The 15187-nt window shown below is 45.8% G+C and overlaps 1 protein-coding gene across 1 annotated transcript; it reads left to right on the top strand.

Annotated features, from left to right (window-relative positions):
* The first annotated feature begins 8054 nt into the window (after positions 1-8054).
* LOC118974215 (5-hydroxytryptamine receptor 3C-like) lies at positions 8055-14515 on the top strand. Its single transcript, XM_037027597.1, has 9 exons — positions 8055-8177; positions 9394-9560; positions 10699-10743; positions 11205-11314; positions 11595-11764; positions 12577-12737; positions 13328-13532; positions 13721-13936; positions 14068-14515. Exons 1-9 carry the CDS (start codon positions 8111-8113, stop codon positions 14295-14297), a joined length of 1371 nt encoding a protein of 456 aa, XP_036883492.1. The 5' UTR covers positions 8055-8110; the 3' UTR covers positions 14298-14515.
* Positions 14516-15187: the final 672 nt, after the last annotated feature.

Below are 15187 nucleotides of genomic sequence, written 5' to 3'. Positions count from 1 at the left end.
ATGTTGCAATGAGTTGATCCACCTTTAATCACACTGAAAAGAGAACACTGGGCCAAGGAAAGCACATTTGAAAATGGCATTTGCTTTATTTGGGAGTTACAGAAAGGAACTGGAAAATTTGATTTTTGAAAGTCTTTGTCTACTGGCCGTCTCTTCCACTGGCTGCCTGGGGGAGTAGAGGCCCCTGTGTCTCTGGGGTTGAGAGCTGGGGCGTGATTTGCTGGACAGCCCAGGTTCAGAAAAGCACAGATTTGAGAGCAACTTAATTACAACCCAAACCTAATCTTCTCCTTTTAGCAAACATTCCTTTTCCTTTCTTTTCTCCTACTCTGTCTAAAGCCTAAATTTCCCAGGTCCCAACAGGCTAGGAGTGAAAACAGAGCAGTAATACTGTTCCCTAAATGGTATTTCCCTGGTTCCCCCTCTCCACTGTTCCTCCTCAAACGCCTCAGCTCCCTCTGGTCACCGCAGATGCCCAAAGGTGGCAGAGCTGCCAACGTCCACTCCCACCCCAGGGCTCTCTGCAGGCGGGAGCATGTGCCCTCTCAGCCCGTGCCCAAGACACTGGAGGGCTGACTCCTGTAGCACAGATGTTCCCAGCTGGAAGCTGAGTCACCAGGACAACCTGTTCCTTGCTCTATCCTTGCTTCCCCTTCTGCAGGCAGGAGTCCATGGGAATTGGAAATTGGAGGTAGAAATACCCCGCGATATTCCGAATCGCTCCTTTCACTCAGGCACCTGGTCTTTCAACTAAACTTCAGTCCCTCACTTCTTTTTCCCCTCTGCATTGTTTTTCCAGGAAGATCTTTGGCTCCTGTTTCTAGAACCCTGTCGAATACTCCCATGACCATACTCCAGGCACGTCCAAGACCCAGTGCAATCTAGGCTCGAATCAGGAGCCCTGAATTCACCTACACAAATGAATGTGTCTTATTATTTTGGCAGTTCCTCACCTCACAGCCTTCTACCGAGTGGGCCTTCAGAAAGGGTGTGGTATAGCAGTACCAGTATCCAACATTTATCAAGTCGTTAGCATGTGGCAGGCAGTCTCCTAAGTGCTTTATGTGAGTAAACACCTCCAATCCTTACGGTTACCCTATGAAAGAGAAACTACAGATCGACGAACACAAAGCTGAATGTGTTTTGGAATTTGAACATTTTCAGATTTTAAAAAGGTAGCAATGGTGCATACACTGTATATTCTGAACAAGCTGGGTACGGTGCGGCACCTGACCATCAAACATTAATACCGCTGCAGCGGAATCTACAGTAGCAAAAACGAAACTACAAATGGTTTCGTCCGCTCCGATCAGGTTTTGCCATGAAACAGTTTGTGAAAAATCATTTGATTTTCAAAGCTCTTTAGGTTTTAGAACTGTGGTTTTGTTGTATTATCCCAATTTTATATATTCAAATAAATGAGGTGAAATAAACGAGAAAATGAAGCACAGGGAGGTGATGTAATGGCCAGTGAGCTGTCACCTCTGGCTCTACAGCTAGTTAGGTGGCAGAGCTGTGGTTTGAACCTAGGCAGGCTCTAGATACCGGGCTCCTACCCTCGCTGCCCTCCAAGCCAAGGATGAGAACCAGACAGGTGCTCTAAGAGTCCTGTGTTGAGAGGTCAATGCCACTTCAAGACTTTATCAGGTAACACGTTAAGAGAATTAAAACAGAAGGAGCAAGGCCCTGATTGGGGTGCCAAAGACCAATTTTCTTTTCCTCCCTCCCTCAGTTTTCCCCACTTCTCCCGCTGTCCCTCCCATCCCCATCATAAGTCATAACACCCAAGTTCATTGTTCCCACTTTATCCACTTCTTTCAAGAATGTACTTCCCTAAATCTAATCTGGGCAATTCATCTTACCTCTGTGCTCCCTCAGGTTTAGAGTCTGCTGCCGATACCCATCGTCAGATACTTTCAGATACTCCACCCGTCCGCCCTGTCCTGAGACCGTCTCCTCACCTGGAAACTCATCGTTCCCACTGCGGAGTAGCCCAGTCACCCAGAGTTAGAGCGGTTCTGAAACTATTGAAGATCAAGTTGCATCACTTTGTTTTTTCTATCCATTTTCATGGTATATATTTCTCTGCTTATTTTCTTCACATCCATTCCAAGTAAGTGGCTTTAAGTTATATTTGAATAGGATACGTGCAACTTATCCTTTCTTGACACATGAATTAAGATGCCATATCTCCTTTCAGTATGAGCAGGGCATAGTATAATCATAAAATCACTATTTTATCACTATGATAAAATCATAGTGATTTTATCTTCTCCAAAATCCAGATCCAAACATGTGATCTTAACACATAACCGATAATCAGATAGAACCTTTTGAAACTAGAGCTTTCCCAGAAAATGGACAGATGTGGTCACTGCCTGTCTGTTCCATCTATAACAGAATCATATGATAAGCACACTTTGTGCTAAAGATTTTCCTCTTGTTATGTGGCAGGCCAGTGAAAGGCTTTGCACAGTAATGTGTGACCTCTTTAGAAAAATCTGCTGACAGGCACCTGGTGGGGCCTGGGCTGTCTTGCATGTGATGACCTAGTTCTGCCTAATCGCTCCTCATCTTGTTCATTCATCTGCAGTGCTACCCTGCGGTCCCTGCACACATTTTGTTCACGTTCTTCTTCTCTAAACCCTTATAAACCCAGTATTTTTCATGTTTTCTCCATTTTCATGTTTCATCTTACCCGGACATGAAAATTTCTTATCTCATTGCCATCTTTTCCTCCTCCTCTTCCTCCAGACTTGCTCCGGGATGTGACGTTGCAGACTCCATTTCAAGCCATGTTTTTCTCCTATCCAATTTCTGATCCTTCCTTTGATAACCTCTCTTATTTGATCACTCATTGGCACTGGTTATTGTATATAGCAGGAAAAAATAGTATAGTACAGAGACTTTGGCATCTGGCAACCCTGGGTTCTAATCCGACCCCATAACTTGCTAGCTGGGTAACCTTGTACAAGTGGCTTAACTTTGCAAGTTTAAATTTTTTTATTTGTGAAATGGAGCTCGTAACACAGATTAAGTTATTTTTAAAATTTGGATTTAAAAAATCATTGATAAGTGTGCAGAAACTAGAAAGCCCCATGCGACACACGAAAGAGCATCTATTTACCGTGTAGGCTGACACCTAGAGACCAAACCAATTTTAGGTGGGAGGCAATAGACTTAAAGAATTACAGACCTTACAGTTCTTGTTATTTAGATGAGAAAAATAAAGTGGAGAAAAGTAAAATGATAAATATGGGGTTGTCACATGTCGAGAGAGCCTGGGATCAGAGCGTGAGTCTGTCAAAGCGGCAGCCACAGGTGAATGCTTATCTGTGGGACTCTTTTCCCAGGTGCTTTTCAGGAGTCCCAGGACCCTCTGTCTCTCCTGGTCCAGGCACCATCATGAGCCTGACCTCAGCTATACGCCATCCTGCAGTTAGCTGATTTGGCTGCCTCCTGTACTTCTGGCTCCTGCGCCCTGGCCAGCAGTCTGTGTACGTGATTGCCATCCAGACGGGCTGCAAAACGACGACTCTCACTTCCCCCTTCCACCATCTGATTCTGCCCTTGTCAGGTGACAGCTATTTTCCCAAACCTGATCCCCCAGGGTCCCAGATGAGTGGGGCCACCAGAGAGCCAGGCAGTGTGAGCCCTTCCCCCCTTAGAATAAGCTAAGGAGGGAGGTGTTGGTGCCTGTGACTTGTGACAGTACAGCTCCCATCGCCACTGTTTAACTTTGGATTCAGGAATTATCTAGGCCTGGGGATGTCATTGGTGGAAACCTGGAGGCCTACTCATCATTCCACCAGATTCTCAGCCATGGAATAATAAAAAGAGCAAGGAAAGAGCAATGGAATCAAACTGACTTGGGTTTGAATCTGGATTCTACCAATTTCCACTTGGGTGGACACTGAGCCAGATTTTTTGTACCTCTCTGCACCTCAGTTTTCTAATCTGTAAAATGGGAGTAGTCATAGTGCTGGCCTCTCAAAGCAGTTGTGAGGATCTGAATACTACAAGTAAAGTCCCAACACAGTATAAATCACATGATGAATCACAGTATAAATCACAAAGCACGAACTCAATAAACAGTAGCTCTGGTGAGGCCATTCTGAGCCTGCCCTTTACTGGCGACTTAGAGGGGCAATCAGGAAAAAAAAAAAAAAAAGGCAGGGCCCTGGCTCCAGCCCCCCGGATCCCACCTGCTTCAGACTGCTGTGCTCCCACCAACCCCTACCTCCACCTAACTGCACCCAAGGAGGGGCCCCCCTCAGGCACGCCATGGGAACAATTTCTCTGACATGACCTCAGGACTCCATGAGGTTCCCAGCCACCTTTCTTACATCTGCCCGAAGATGCCTGTGTCTCTTTCCTCATCCACAGTGAACTGTCGGGCCAGGCACTTAACTAGCGTTTATTAACTACACACTACTGTATGCCCCACTCAGAGGGAGGGTGGGGGTGGGCGGGGGGGAGGCAAGATACGCTTTCTGGTCTCAATGAGCTTACAGAGCAAGAGGAGAGAGGTCCATGGAAAGAGATGTTTCCAGTTGAAGGTTCACAACTGAGTTCATCATGTGTGTGTTTCTGTGTGTCTGTGTGATAGTGGGGGGGGGGGGAGAGAGGAGGGAGGGAGGGAGGGAGGGAGGGAGGGAGGGAAGCTTAAAAGACTAGAAGCTTGAATTGAGCTGAATCTTTAAGAATTTATTAGTGGAGTCCTGGCTGGTGTGGCTCAGTGGATTGAGTGCCAGGCTGTGAGCCAAAGGGTCACTGGTTCAATTCCCAGTCAGGGCACATGTCTGGGTTGCAGACCAGATCCCCAGGAGGTGGTGCATGAGAGGCAACCACACACTGATGTTTCTCTCCCTCTCTTTCTCCTTCCCTTCCTCTACTTCTCTAAAAATACATAAATAAAATCTTTTTAAAAAGAGAATTTATTAGTGGATCAAGAGAACAATGGTAGAAGATATATTTGGGGTTGAGGGAACATGGAGGAGTAAAATTATATATTGAGCCCTGACAAATACGGTTCATTTGGTTGGGCATCATCTCACAAACTGAAAGGTTGCAGGTTTCATTCCCAACTGGGGCACATGCCTGGATTGCAGGTTTGGTCCCCAATCGGGGCATGTACAATAGGCAACCAATTGATGTTTCTCTCCCTCTCTTCCTCCCTTCCCCTCTCTCTAAAACTATATAAATAAATAAAATCTTTTAAAAAATCACATACTGAGTCTTGAGACGCTATTTAACACGCAGTGTTTTTTCCATGCTAGTCCAAGGCCCACAAGCATTAGAATCAACTGTGGATCTAGTTTAAAAATGTCAATTCTTAAGCACTGCTGCCTGCAATTCTGATTTGGGGCTAAGATTCTGAGTTAGGGTCAGAGGGGTGAGGGTAATATGCGTAAGGTAATTCTTACACATTTTAAAGATCAACGCAACTTTTTCAGAACATAAAATCAAAGGCAAAATTTATAAAAAAGATAGGTAAGAGTTAAGTCAGAGAGAGCCTTTTAGTCTTGCTAATGAGCTAGATTTCATTCTGTGGGCCAGTGGCTCTCAGTGTGGCCCCAGGATGTGTAGCCACATCATCCCCCAGAAATTCGTTTGAAGTACAAATTTTCAGCCCCATCAGTCTTAACATAACTGCTAGAGACAATGGGAACCATTGAAAGATTTCAGATAGAAGAAGGATATGGTCACACCTGCATTTCAAACAAATCACACAGGCTGAACGGTGGAGGATAACGTAGAAGAAGTCAGACTTGGAGTGAGATCACTAAGGAGGTGACCAGGGCTTTGATGGCACCATATAGTTTCTAGAGAGACTTTTACAAAGATTTTATGTATTTATTTTTAGAGAGGGGGGGTAGGAAGGGAGAAACATTTCTTGGCTTACAAGAGACATGTACTTGGAGCTAAAATGGGAATTTTAGGGACTTCCCAGGATATTCCTGGGAATGTAGGGTAAAGTTATTCCTAATGGCCCTAGAAAATGATAACCCAGCTACTGAAGCTCTGTCTAAATATCACAGAAAGCCTACTGGAGAAGGGAAGGAGGAGGCGGGCATACACAGGAGGGATGCCCAAAGCACATTTGTAACAAGGAACTCTGTCCTGGGATGAACTCTGAAAGCTGGCCTCCTAAACAAGCCTTCCAGGTGCTTAATTATTTGTCTGAGATGGCGGGTTGTCCACTGTGGAAAGTACATTGTACATCCAAAGCACTCTGAGGGCAGAAAGAGACCTGATGTCCATGCTGAGACTTGCATATGAGCCCTGCATGGCTTGTTCTAAGCTACAAGCATTAGGAAACCTACAACCCTGGTTTTCTTAAATACTATCATTTTTACTGCTTTATTTGAAAATGGTTTCTAATTCATCATTTTAGATTTCTTTGAAAGATCATCTACTAATTGTAGGTGCTCATTTTTTTTGTTAATGACAAAGTTTATTTTTCCTGAAATTTACTATGTCCTAAAGTAAGGTTGGGAAATACAAAGTCCAGTTGTCATCTCTGTTTCCTTGGCTCCCTTCCTTTTCCGCATGTGCTCTTGTCTGATATCTCTGTTGTAGCACTGTGGGGAAGATTACATAAAATAAGGTTGGCAAGAAAGACATCACAGTGCCTGGACACAGTGGGGCGCTCCGCATGCTAGTTGATGGCATTACCACCGCCAGCAGCAATAGCACCTGAGATTTCCAGAGCCCCGAGTTGCAACCCTGACTCCCAGGCAGGAAACAAACCCACGCCTTCCCGTTCTGCTCCTCCTGCCTCTATCATCTCCATCTCCTGGCAGCTAAATCTACTCCTGAGTCCAACCACTAGATTCAGCGCAGTTTTTCAGCCAACCTTGATAAAAACAAGATACACATCAACCATCTTCAGCTGCTTTCAGCAGGCTTGATGTTAACCCTCCTTTTCTGGAGCCAAGGTCCGGCAGCCTCGCCTGCCTGCAGAATGCAAGCTCCCCTCGAAAGCCCTTCACCTTTAGCCAGTCCAGGAGCCCAGTGTCTCCCCGGGTGTGTGTCCGTGTGGATACAGACATAGCAGTACTTTGGTCCTACATGACAGGATGGCCCAATCCTTTGGCCAAGTTTCTAAAGAAGGAAAGAAATGATTTACAGGAAGCACAGGGCTGAAGGACTGCACAGACAGCAAATGTCAGATGGAAGGAATCACAAGCCTCTCTCCGGTGCTTTCCTGCTCTGAGCCCCGAAGTCAGTCCTGCCTTCCTCAGCACTTTTTATTTAGGGTTATCATGATCTTTCACTCCAAAGTTTCTTTTGTATTCTAAAGGAAACTTTACCCTTCTGCAAGAAAAAAAATTCTGTAAATGTAACTAATATAACATAACAATGCTCCAATTCACTCATTTGTTGTTTGATTGTGTGTTTTATAAAGATGGGACACAAAATTTAATATTGATACAGGTCATTAATATTTCTGTTAGCTGAGGTTACTAGTTTATGATCATGAATAAACACTACTGACAATGCAAAAACATGAAAAACAGCTCTGTTATCTGCTAACTTTATGACGTCTACTATCCTATAGTTAATGCATAGAGTAAAAACTGTATGTAGGACATTGATTTGGGGGAGGCAGAGAGACTGGAAAGAGGAAATCTAGTTGAGGACTGTTGGAAAAATAAAAAAAATAAGTGGTGAAGACATGAGTCAAAATTATAATTTGGTATTCACAGTTAAATCTAATGAATACATAACCAAATCCCTAAAATATTATCACCTTTCCAAATCTGCAGATTCCCTGGCCTTAGAAGAACATAATTCTTATTTCCCTAGCCCACAGTCCTCACTAAGGCAAGTTATTTTATTATCGATCTCAACACAGAGCAGCCAAATGGGTGCTTCTCCCTGAGTCCTGGCCCGACTTCCTCCCTGCCCAGAGCCCAGAAGGCACCTGGACGGGGCAAAGCAGGACATTTGCTGTGACCTCTCTGGCCACAGCTTCTCACCTGGGAGTGGTCACCTGGCATGAACCATATTCAAAACTAGGAACCAAGGTGTGGTCTGAGCTCCTTTAAGCTCAAGGGTTTGGGGGCTAGTGGGGAGTCCCCAGAGAAGACTTCGGAAGAGCAGCATGGAAGCGGGGTGGCCCACTGGAGGGGGCCTCCTCCTCTGCCTCACTGTCAGCCTTCTGCTTCAAGGTAAGATGGGGAAAAACAGGGAAGACTAGAGTGTGGTTCTGAAGAACAACTAGAAATTTCCCTCGAGCACCTGGAGGACTTTCAGAATGAACACGTTAAATATTTCTTCCATGATATCTGTGTCTTGATTTCCTTTTGGTGACAGATAGAAGGGCACTCCACTGATCAGGACACACAGCCTCCTCCCAACCCTACCTGACAGGCATCTACCAAACTGCCCCATTTCACCACCTCTCCAATTTCACCTTTTCATCGACTTCCAATGTCCCTTCCACCACCTGTCATCCCACCCTCCCTATCTCTTTGATATTTCACAGATATTTGATACAATATCTGTGAAAGGGTGGCCACTAATTTTAAACATGCCCTGAAGGAGTAAGCAAAACAGCGACGAAGGATGGGGAGACAGCTGAGGAAGAAGGAAGTGGATATTTTGCTTCCATGAGGGAATATTTGTTCCCAGTCAGGGCACATACCTTAAATATTATGGAGATGAAGAGGAGCAGGCAGAGAAAAAGATCATATAAAGACGAAAATGGGGCAAAGATTCTGCTCAGGCACCACCCAAGTGGCTCCCGAGCCTTGACCAAGAGACAACATCGCACAAGCCACACTGTGTGGTTGGCGCATGGAGAGTGCTCCGTGGTATCGCCTAGTGATCCCAAGTGCTGGAAATAAACTCCAAGATATCTGAGATGAGCAAAATAAATGTGCATAGCACCAAGGTAAACATCCATTCAGAGTACCTGCTACATTCCCTATTATCTATCTAGTTAGTGCAGTTGTTTACTTCTCTTATCTTTTTGATAAGTCAGTTCCTGCAGAAGTCCCTGAGGAAGTTCAGAAGAGAAATACATAAGAACAGCCTAAACTACTGGTATTAGGGCAATGCTCAGCTGCAATACTAGGTGGACCCAAGAAGCTTGTAATAGGTACACTAGAACACTCCTTGAAGTGGCTGCCACTGCACCAAGGCTGATTTGCCTATAGAGTTGGGCAGATTTTGCATGAGGACAAGACAATGGGAGTGAGGATGGAGCCGTGACTCAGTTCACCACTCGACTTCCACCATTTGCCTACCAGACCAGCTCATCTTCTCTGGCCCAAGAAGGAAGGGGTTTGGCCTTGGGGAGTTTGGGCACAGGAAGGATTCACCTATTCCTCCCAGTGTGTCTCTTGGCAAGAGACCCTCTCTCACAGAGTCTGCTTTCCACAGGAAGAGGAGACACTTTCACCATCAATTGCTCAGGCTTTGACCAGCTTGGGGTGGATCCTGCTGCCTTCCAAGCAGTGTTTGACAGAAAGACCTTTCGCCCAGTCACCAACTACAGCAACCCCACTCAAGTCAACATCTCCTTCACCGTGTCTGCCATCCTGAAAGTGGTGAGACCTGGTCCCCACCTTCCACAGCTTCTCTTCTTTAAAAAGATTTTATTTAGGCCCTGGCTGGTGTAGCTCAGTGGATTGAGCATGGGCCTGCAAACCAAAGGATAGCAGTTCGATTCCCAGTAAGGGCACATTCCTGGGTGGCAGGCCAGTTCCCTGCAGGCCATTTCCCAGCAGGGGACGCACAAAAGGCAACCATACATTGGTATTTCTCTCCCTCTCTCCTTCCCCTCTAAAGATAAATAAATAAAATCTTTTAAAAGAAGAAAAGAAAAAAAATAAAAAGATTTTATTTATTTATCTTTAGAGGGGAAGGGGAGAAGGAGGGAATTATCAATGTATGGCTGTCTCTCATGTGTCCCCTGCTGGGAACTGGCCTGAAACCCAGGCATGTGCCCTGACTGGGAATCAGACTGCGATCCTTTGGTTTGCAGGCCTGTGCTCAATCCACTGAGCTACACCAGCCAGGGCTTTGCTTCCCTGCCCCCCAGCCCACAGCTTCTTTTTTTTTCCCCATAGCTTCTTTAAAAAAAAATTATTTACTTTCAGAGAGAGAAAAGGAGGGTGAAAAAGAGGGAGAGAAACATCAATGTGAGAGAGAAATATCGATCAGTTGCTTCTCATACACACCCTGATGGGGGACCAAACCCACAACCCGGGCATGTGCCCCGACCAGGAATTGAACTGGTAACCTTTCTGTTTGTGGGACAACACTCCAACCAACTGAGTCACACAAGCCAGGGCTCTATGTCTCCTAACAGGGAACAAGGATCCTCTGCCCTGTTGACCCAGCATTGTACTGGTCCAGTGGTGAACAGTAGGTACTCTGAATGGATTTCGTACAAACAGAGGGGTTTCTTAGCAATGGGGAGACATAAAGAAGGCTGCAGTGATACAGTTTGCAGGAAGGATTTCTCCTTGACTCCTTTTCTTTCTGTATGCTCTAAAAGGAAGTGGCCTGCCAATTAAAACCTGAATTGTACCTAAAAACAAGAGGAGGCAAGTAAGGAAAAGACAGTCCAACATTTAGAACTATGCCTGGCTCAATAAATCAGTAAATATCACTAAGAATATGAGGTGGAGATGGGCCAAGTCTTTAGGTCCTAATAATCCTGCACGGGAATTTCTTTACCAGGATGCACAGCTCCAGCTTCTGACATCGTTCCTGTGGATTAATTTGGTAAGGCAGATTCAACTCTCTCCTTCCCACTCCCATTTATAAGTTTTACTTGAAAAGTGATTTAAAGGTTTTCCAGTCTGAACCTCTACCCAATGTATAAATCCTTGTGAGACCAAATAATTCCATTTAGAACTGTAGAGACACAAATCTCCCTGAGCAGCTTAGAAAGGTAGAAATGGTGACCCAAGAAAATAGCCAAATGGTTGCAAGACGACCTATTGGTGTGTTCCTGGGCCTAAGTGGTATTACGCTATATTCAAGATGTGCCTCAACCAAAGGCCATTCATTGATACTTTGTCAATGACACGTGGCTGGATAAAGAGAAGGAGGTAGGCTGTGGTCATTAGGAACATGAGTAGAGTTCGTGGAGCAGAGTTTAAAGAAGAATGGGAGAGTCAGGAGAGGTTGACTAGACAAGCTCCATCATCCCTTGCCTCAGTTTCCCACTTCCCTGCCTGCAGATATGGGACAATCCTTTCATCAGTTGGAACCCAGAAGAGTGTGTTGGCATCAAGAAACTTACTGTATCAGCGGAAAACCTGTGGATCCCAGATATCTTCATGGTGGAAGCGTGCGTATCTGGGCTGGGGAGAGCCAGCATGGAGCCCGTCTGCAAAGAACAGTCTAGGGTCATGTACAGGGCACAGGGACACTAAAAAATTCAGATAGGGACACAGCCTTAATTAACTGACTCCCACAAAACACTATGAGGGGTAGATGAGATAAGATAGAGTGACATTAGAGAAATAACCCGAAAGGAGAGCACAGGTGGGGAGGACCTGGGAAGAAAGGGAGACAAAAGCTGATGAAGGCACCCACAGCACCCACCTCTCCCTCCCTCTCACAAGCAGCATGGATATGGATCGGGCACCTTCAGGTCTCTCCGCGTATGTCAGCAGTGAAGGTCGAATAAGGTATGATAGGCCAGTGCGGGTGACCAGCATCTGTAACCTGGACATCTTCTACTTCCCTTTCGACCATCAGAACTGCACCTTCACCTTCACTTCCTTCCTCTACACAGGTGAGTGAGACCCGTTCTCGCAGCTATTTAAGATTCGGAGGAAGATATTTAAGTGGTATAGGTATTACCAGGGAAAACTTTGGATCAGCGTTTCTCAACTGTGGCTGTCCACAGCTTTTTAAAAATACCAATAACTATATCACCCCAGAGATTCTAATTTAATTGTTCCAGGTGGCAACTCAGTTACTGTTATTTTTATATATCTCCCTAAGTTTCGCTAGTGTACAGAGTTAAGAATTACTGCTTTAATTCCTCAGTGAAGTTCTTTTAAAAAAAATATTGCCTTAGATCTTAGATGGCCCTTGCCCTATGTCTGACCCTGAGCCTCTATAATTTTTAGCTCAACCCTTTTAACTTTAACAGCTAACACTCTTAAACCAGTAAATCAGTGGAACTGAATGCCACCAGGTATCACGTGGCAGATTTGAATAAATCAATCACTATAAGGGGCAGGCATGTAATTATCAAAATGTTGAGCTGTTCAAGATTGATTCCACTAAAACAGCATCAGACAACTGGGGAAATGAGAAGGAAAATGGGAATGACTTACATTTTGAGTCATATCCAAAATTCCCGTAAAACCTTTGACTCACCCTTGTTTTCAACCACCACCAACAACAACAAAATCAGGGCTGCAGGCCACACGCATACGAATTGCTGGTCCTGTAACCCCCTTCTGAGAAGCTAGATGCCCTGCTTTAAAAGGACAAAGAGGAAAGTTTGTTGAAGAAACTTGGTGGGGGAGGAATTGACTTTTGTGGGCAGAAGGCTCAGGAACACTGTGCACTGAGCTGCCCCGGCCTCCCTTGCAGTGGACAACCTGCTTCTGGGCATGGCCAAGGAAGTGCGGGAGATAGCAGACACGTCTCGTAACATCCTTCAGACCCAGGGAGAGTGGGAGTTCCTGGGCATCAACAAGGCCACCCCAAGGCTGTTGGTGGGCAGCAGTGTATATGACCGGATCATATTCTACGTAAGTCCAGGGGTTGCTCTTTGACTTCTGGTCCCAATTGCTCTGTGATCTTCCTCTTAATCTAAGGCTCTTTGAGATACCAAAAGAAGCTTTAGAGGTGGTAGATACACAATAAGGCTACAGATGATGTGTTGCAGAATTATGAAACTGAAACCTGTATCACTTTGTTAACCAGTGTCACCCCAATAAATTCAATAACAAGGAAAAACTAAAAGAAGCTTTAGGGGGTTAGCATCTGCTCCCCACTCTACCCTGTACCCTAGTGGCCCTAAAGGAGAATCCCCAGGACCTCTGCCTTGCACAGAGGAGGAGCAGCTGGGCTTCTACCAGAATGGGGTAGTCACCATCTGATGGTGCCAAGGGCCCTACTCACCGCTGAACATCTACAGTTGTATTCCTAGCAGGTTGGACACACACAAAAAATTAGAAAACAAATTGGGGGCACTTCTGTAGAGGAGCACGAGTTACTTAAAGAGATCATCCCATAGACAGCTGAACAGCACATCGGCAAGGATTAGACAAATAAGCACACAGTTGAGCTCCTGCATCAGTTAATTGCCACGTTCTCCACACTCTCTCCTCCCCACCAGGTGGCCATCAGGCGCAGACCCAGACTCTATGTCATAAACCTTCTGGTGCCCAGTAGCTTTCTGGTTGCCATCGACGCCCTCAGCTTCTACCTGCCGGCAGAAAGCGAGAACCGCGCCCCATTCAAGATAACCCTTCTGCTGGGCTACAACGTCTTCCTGCTCATGATGAATGACTTACTCCCTGCCAGTGGCACCCCACTCATCAGTATGGCCCCTCCCACTTTCCAGGGAAGCAAAGGCAGCAGAGGACAGGGAGGGGAACCCAGAGAACCAGCTGCTTCTCCACTTAAGGAGTAAAGGGTTTCTGTAGAAAGACTTAATTTGGGGAAAGAGGTTGAAGAAAAGCGTAGAAATGATTTGCCCTGGTTTAATTATAGTTTGCTTTGCCCTCAGGTGTCTACTTTGCTCTCTGTCTGTCCCTGATGGTGCTCAGCCTGCTGGAGACCATCTTCATCACCTACCTGCTGAACCTGGCCACCACCCAGCCTCCACCCATGCCCCCATGGCTCTATTCTCTGCTTCTGCACTGCACCACCCCAAAGAAATGCTGTCCCCCCACTTCCCAGAAGGGAAACAAGGACCTGGGCCTCACCCTTGCCCACCTGCCTGGTAAGGAAGTCAGCAATGCCCACACTTCCTCTTGCAACACCTCCACTTCTCTGCTCCTGCCTCCTTCCCTGTCCCCCTCCCTCACAGGTGATCTTTGCAACCTATAGCTGGGTCTCTGTTTTTCTCTGTAGGTCTGAAGGAGCCTGTGGAGTTTGTGGGGAAGGTGCCGAGTCCCCAAGAGGCAGAGTTAAATGGGTCCGCTGGGTCATCAAGGGGCCAGCAGGAAGACAAAGCTCAACATCAGCAATTAGTCAGCCTATGGGTGCAGTTCAGCCACATGATGGACACCCTGCTGTTCCGCCTCTACCTGCTCTTCATGGCCACCTTCGTCATCACGGTCATTGTCCTCTGGAACACCTAGATGGACATCCACATCCACCTCTTCCTGCAAACCATAGCTTGAATTTCTCCTTGCCTTAGAGCCAGCCAGTCTCTGACCTCTTTCCTAATCTTAGCCGCTTAACCCCAGTGACTACCACGTCCTCTTCTATATTCCCAAAACTTCAACACAGTCCTTCCGAGGAGGTTCAGCACAGCCAAGGCCCTCTCACATGCCATGGTCCTCATTCCTGCTCACTTTTAGGGCCTCTCAGCCACACCTAACTTCTGACTCCTTTATCAATGAAGGTCCAGATCAATGGAGTCTCTCCTTCATTAACTGTCCCAATAAACAACTTTCTAGGAAGCAGTGGCCCCTCAGTACATTTACGATAGGCCCATAAACGCTGGGGTGGAGAGCTTTGATACTTCACCCTAAACAGGTATAACGTGATTTGATTTTAAGTTTTTCAGACACTTTCAGAGTTTAAAAGAATAAAAAAATCAAGTCTCATTTGCAAGAAATTACTATAAAGTAGTTACAATTGCAAAATATGCCTTTCATCATTATTTCCATTTCATTCTTCTTTACTAAAATTACTAAAATTGCTCATTGCTAAAATTGCTCTTTGAAATAAATATTGGGTCATTGTTTTATTCTGACAGGTTCTTCTGATTTCACAAAATCAGAGAGAGCCTTCTGAATATACATGTTTGGAGGAGGGCCAGGAAGACAGTTAAGGACCTCATTTAAAAATTCAAGTTAGCCCTCGCTGGTGTAGCTCAGTGGAGCACGAGCCTGTGAAGCAAAGGGTCAAGGGTTCAATTCCCAGTCGGGGCACATGCCTGGGTTGCAGGCCAGGTCCCTGGTAGGGGCCGTGCAAAAGGCAACCACACACTGATGTTTCTCTCCCTCTCTTTCTCCTTCCGTTC

The sequence above is a fragment of the Sturnira hondurensis genome, unplaced genomic scaffold, assembly GCF_014824575.4.
Source record: "Sturnira hondurensis isolate 20B ecotype Veracruz unplaced genomic scaffold, ASM1482457v3 Scaffold0019216, whole genome shotgun sequence".
NCBI classification, from domain to species: Eukaryota; Metazoa; Chordata; class Mammalia; order Chiroptera; family Phyllostomidae; genus Sturnira; species Sturnira hondurensis.
Note: the sequence above shows the minus strand (reverse complement) of the source record. Positions and strands in the feature narration are given on the sequence as shown.

Coding starts and splice junctions, on each gene's coding strand:
- LOC118974215 (XM_037027597.1), top strand. CDS start 8,111: ATGGAAGCGGGGTGGCCCACTGGAGGGGGCCTCCTCCTCTGCCTCACT. Junction 8,178..9,393: donor TGTCAGCCTTCTGCTTCAAG/GTAAGATGGGGA, acceptor TGCTTTCCACAG/GAAGAGGAGACACTTTCACC. Junction 11,765..12,576: donor CACTTCCTTCCTCTACACAG/GTGAGTGAGACC, acceptor CCTCCCTTGCAG/TGGACAACCTGCTTCTGGGC.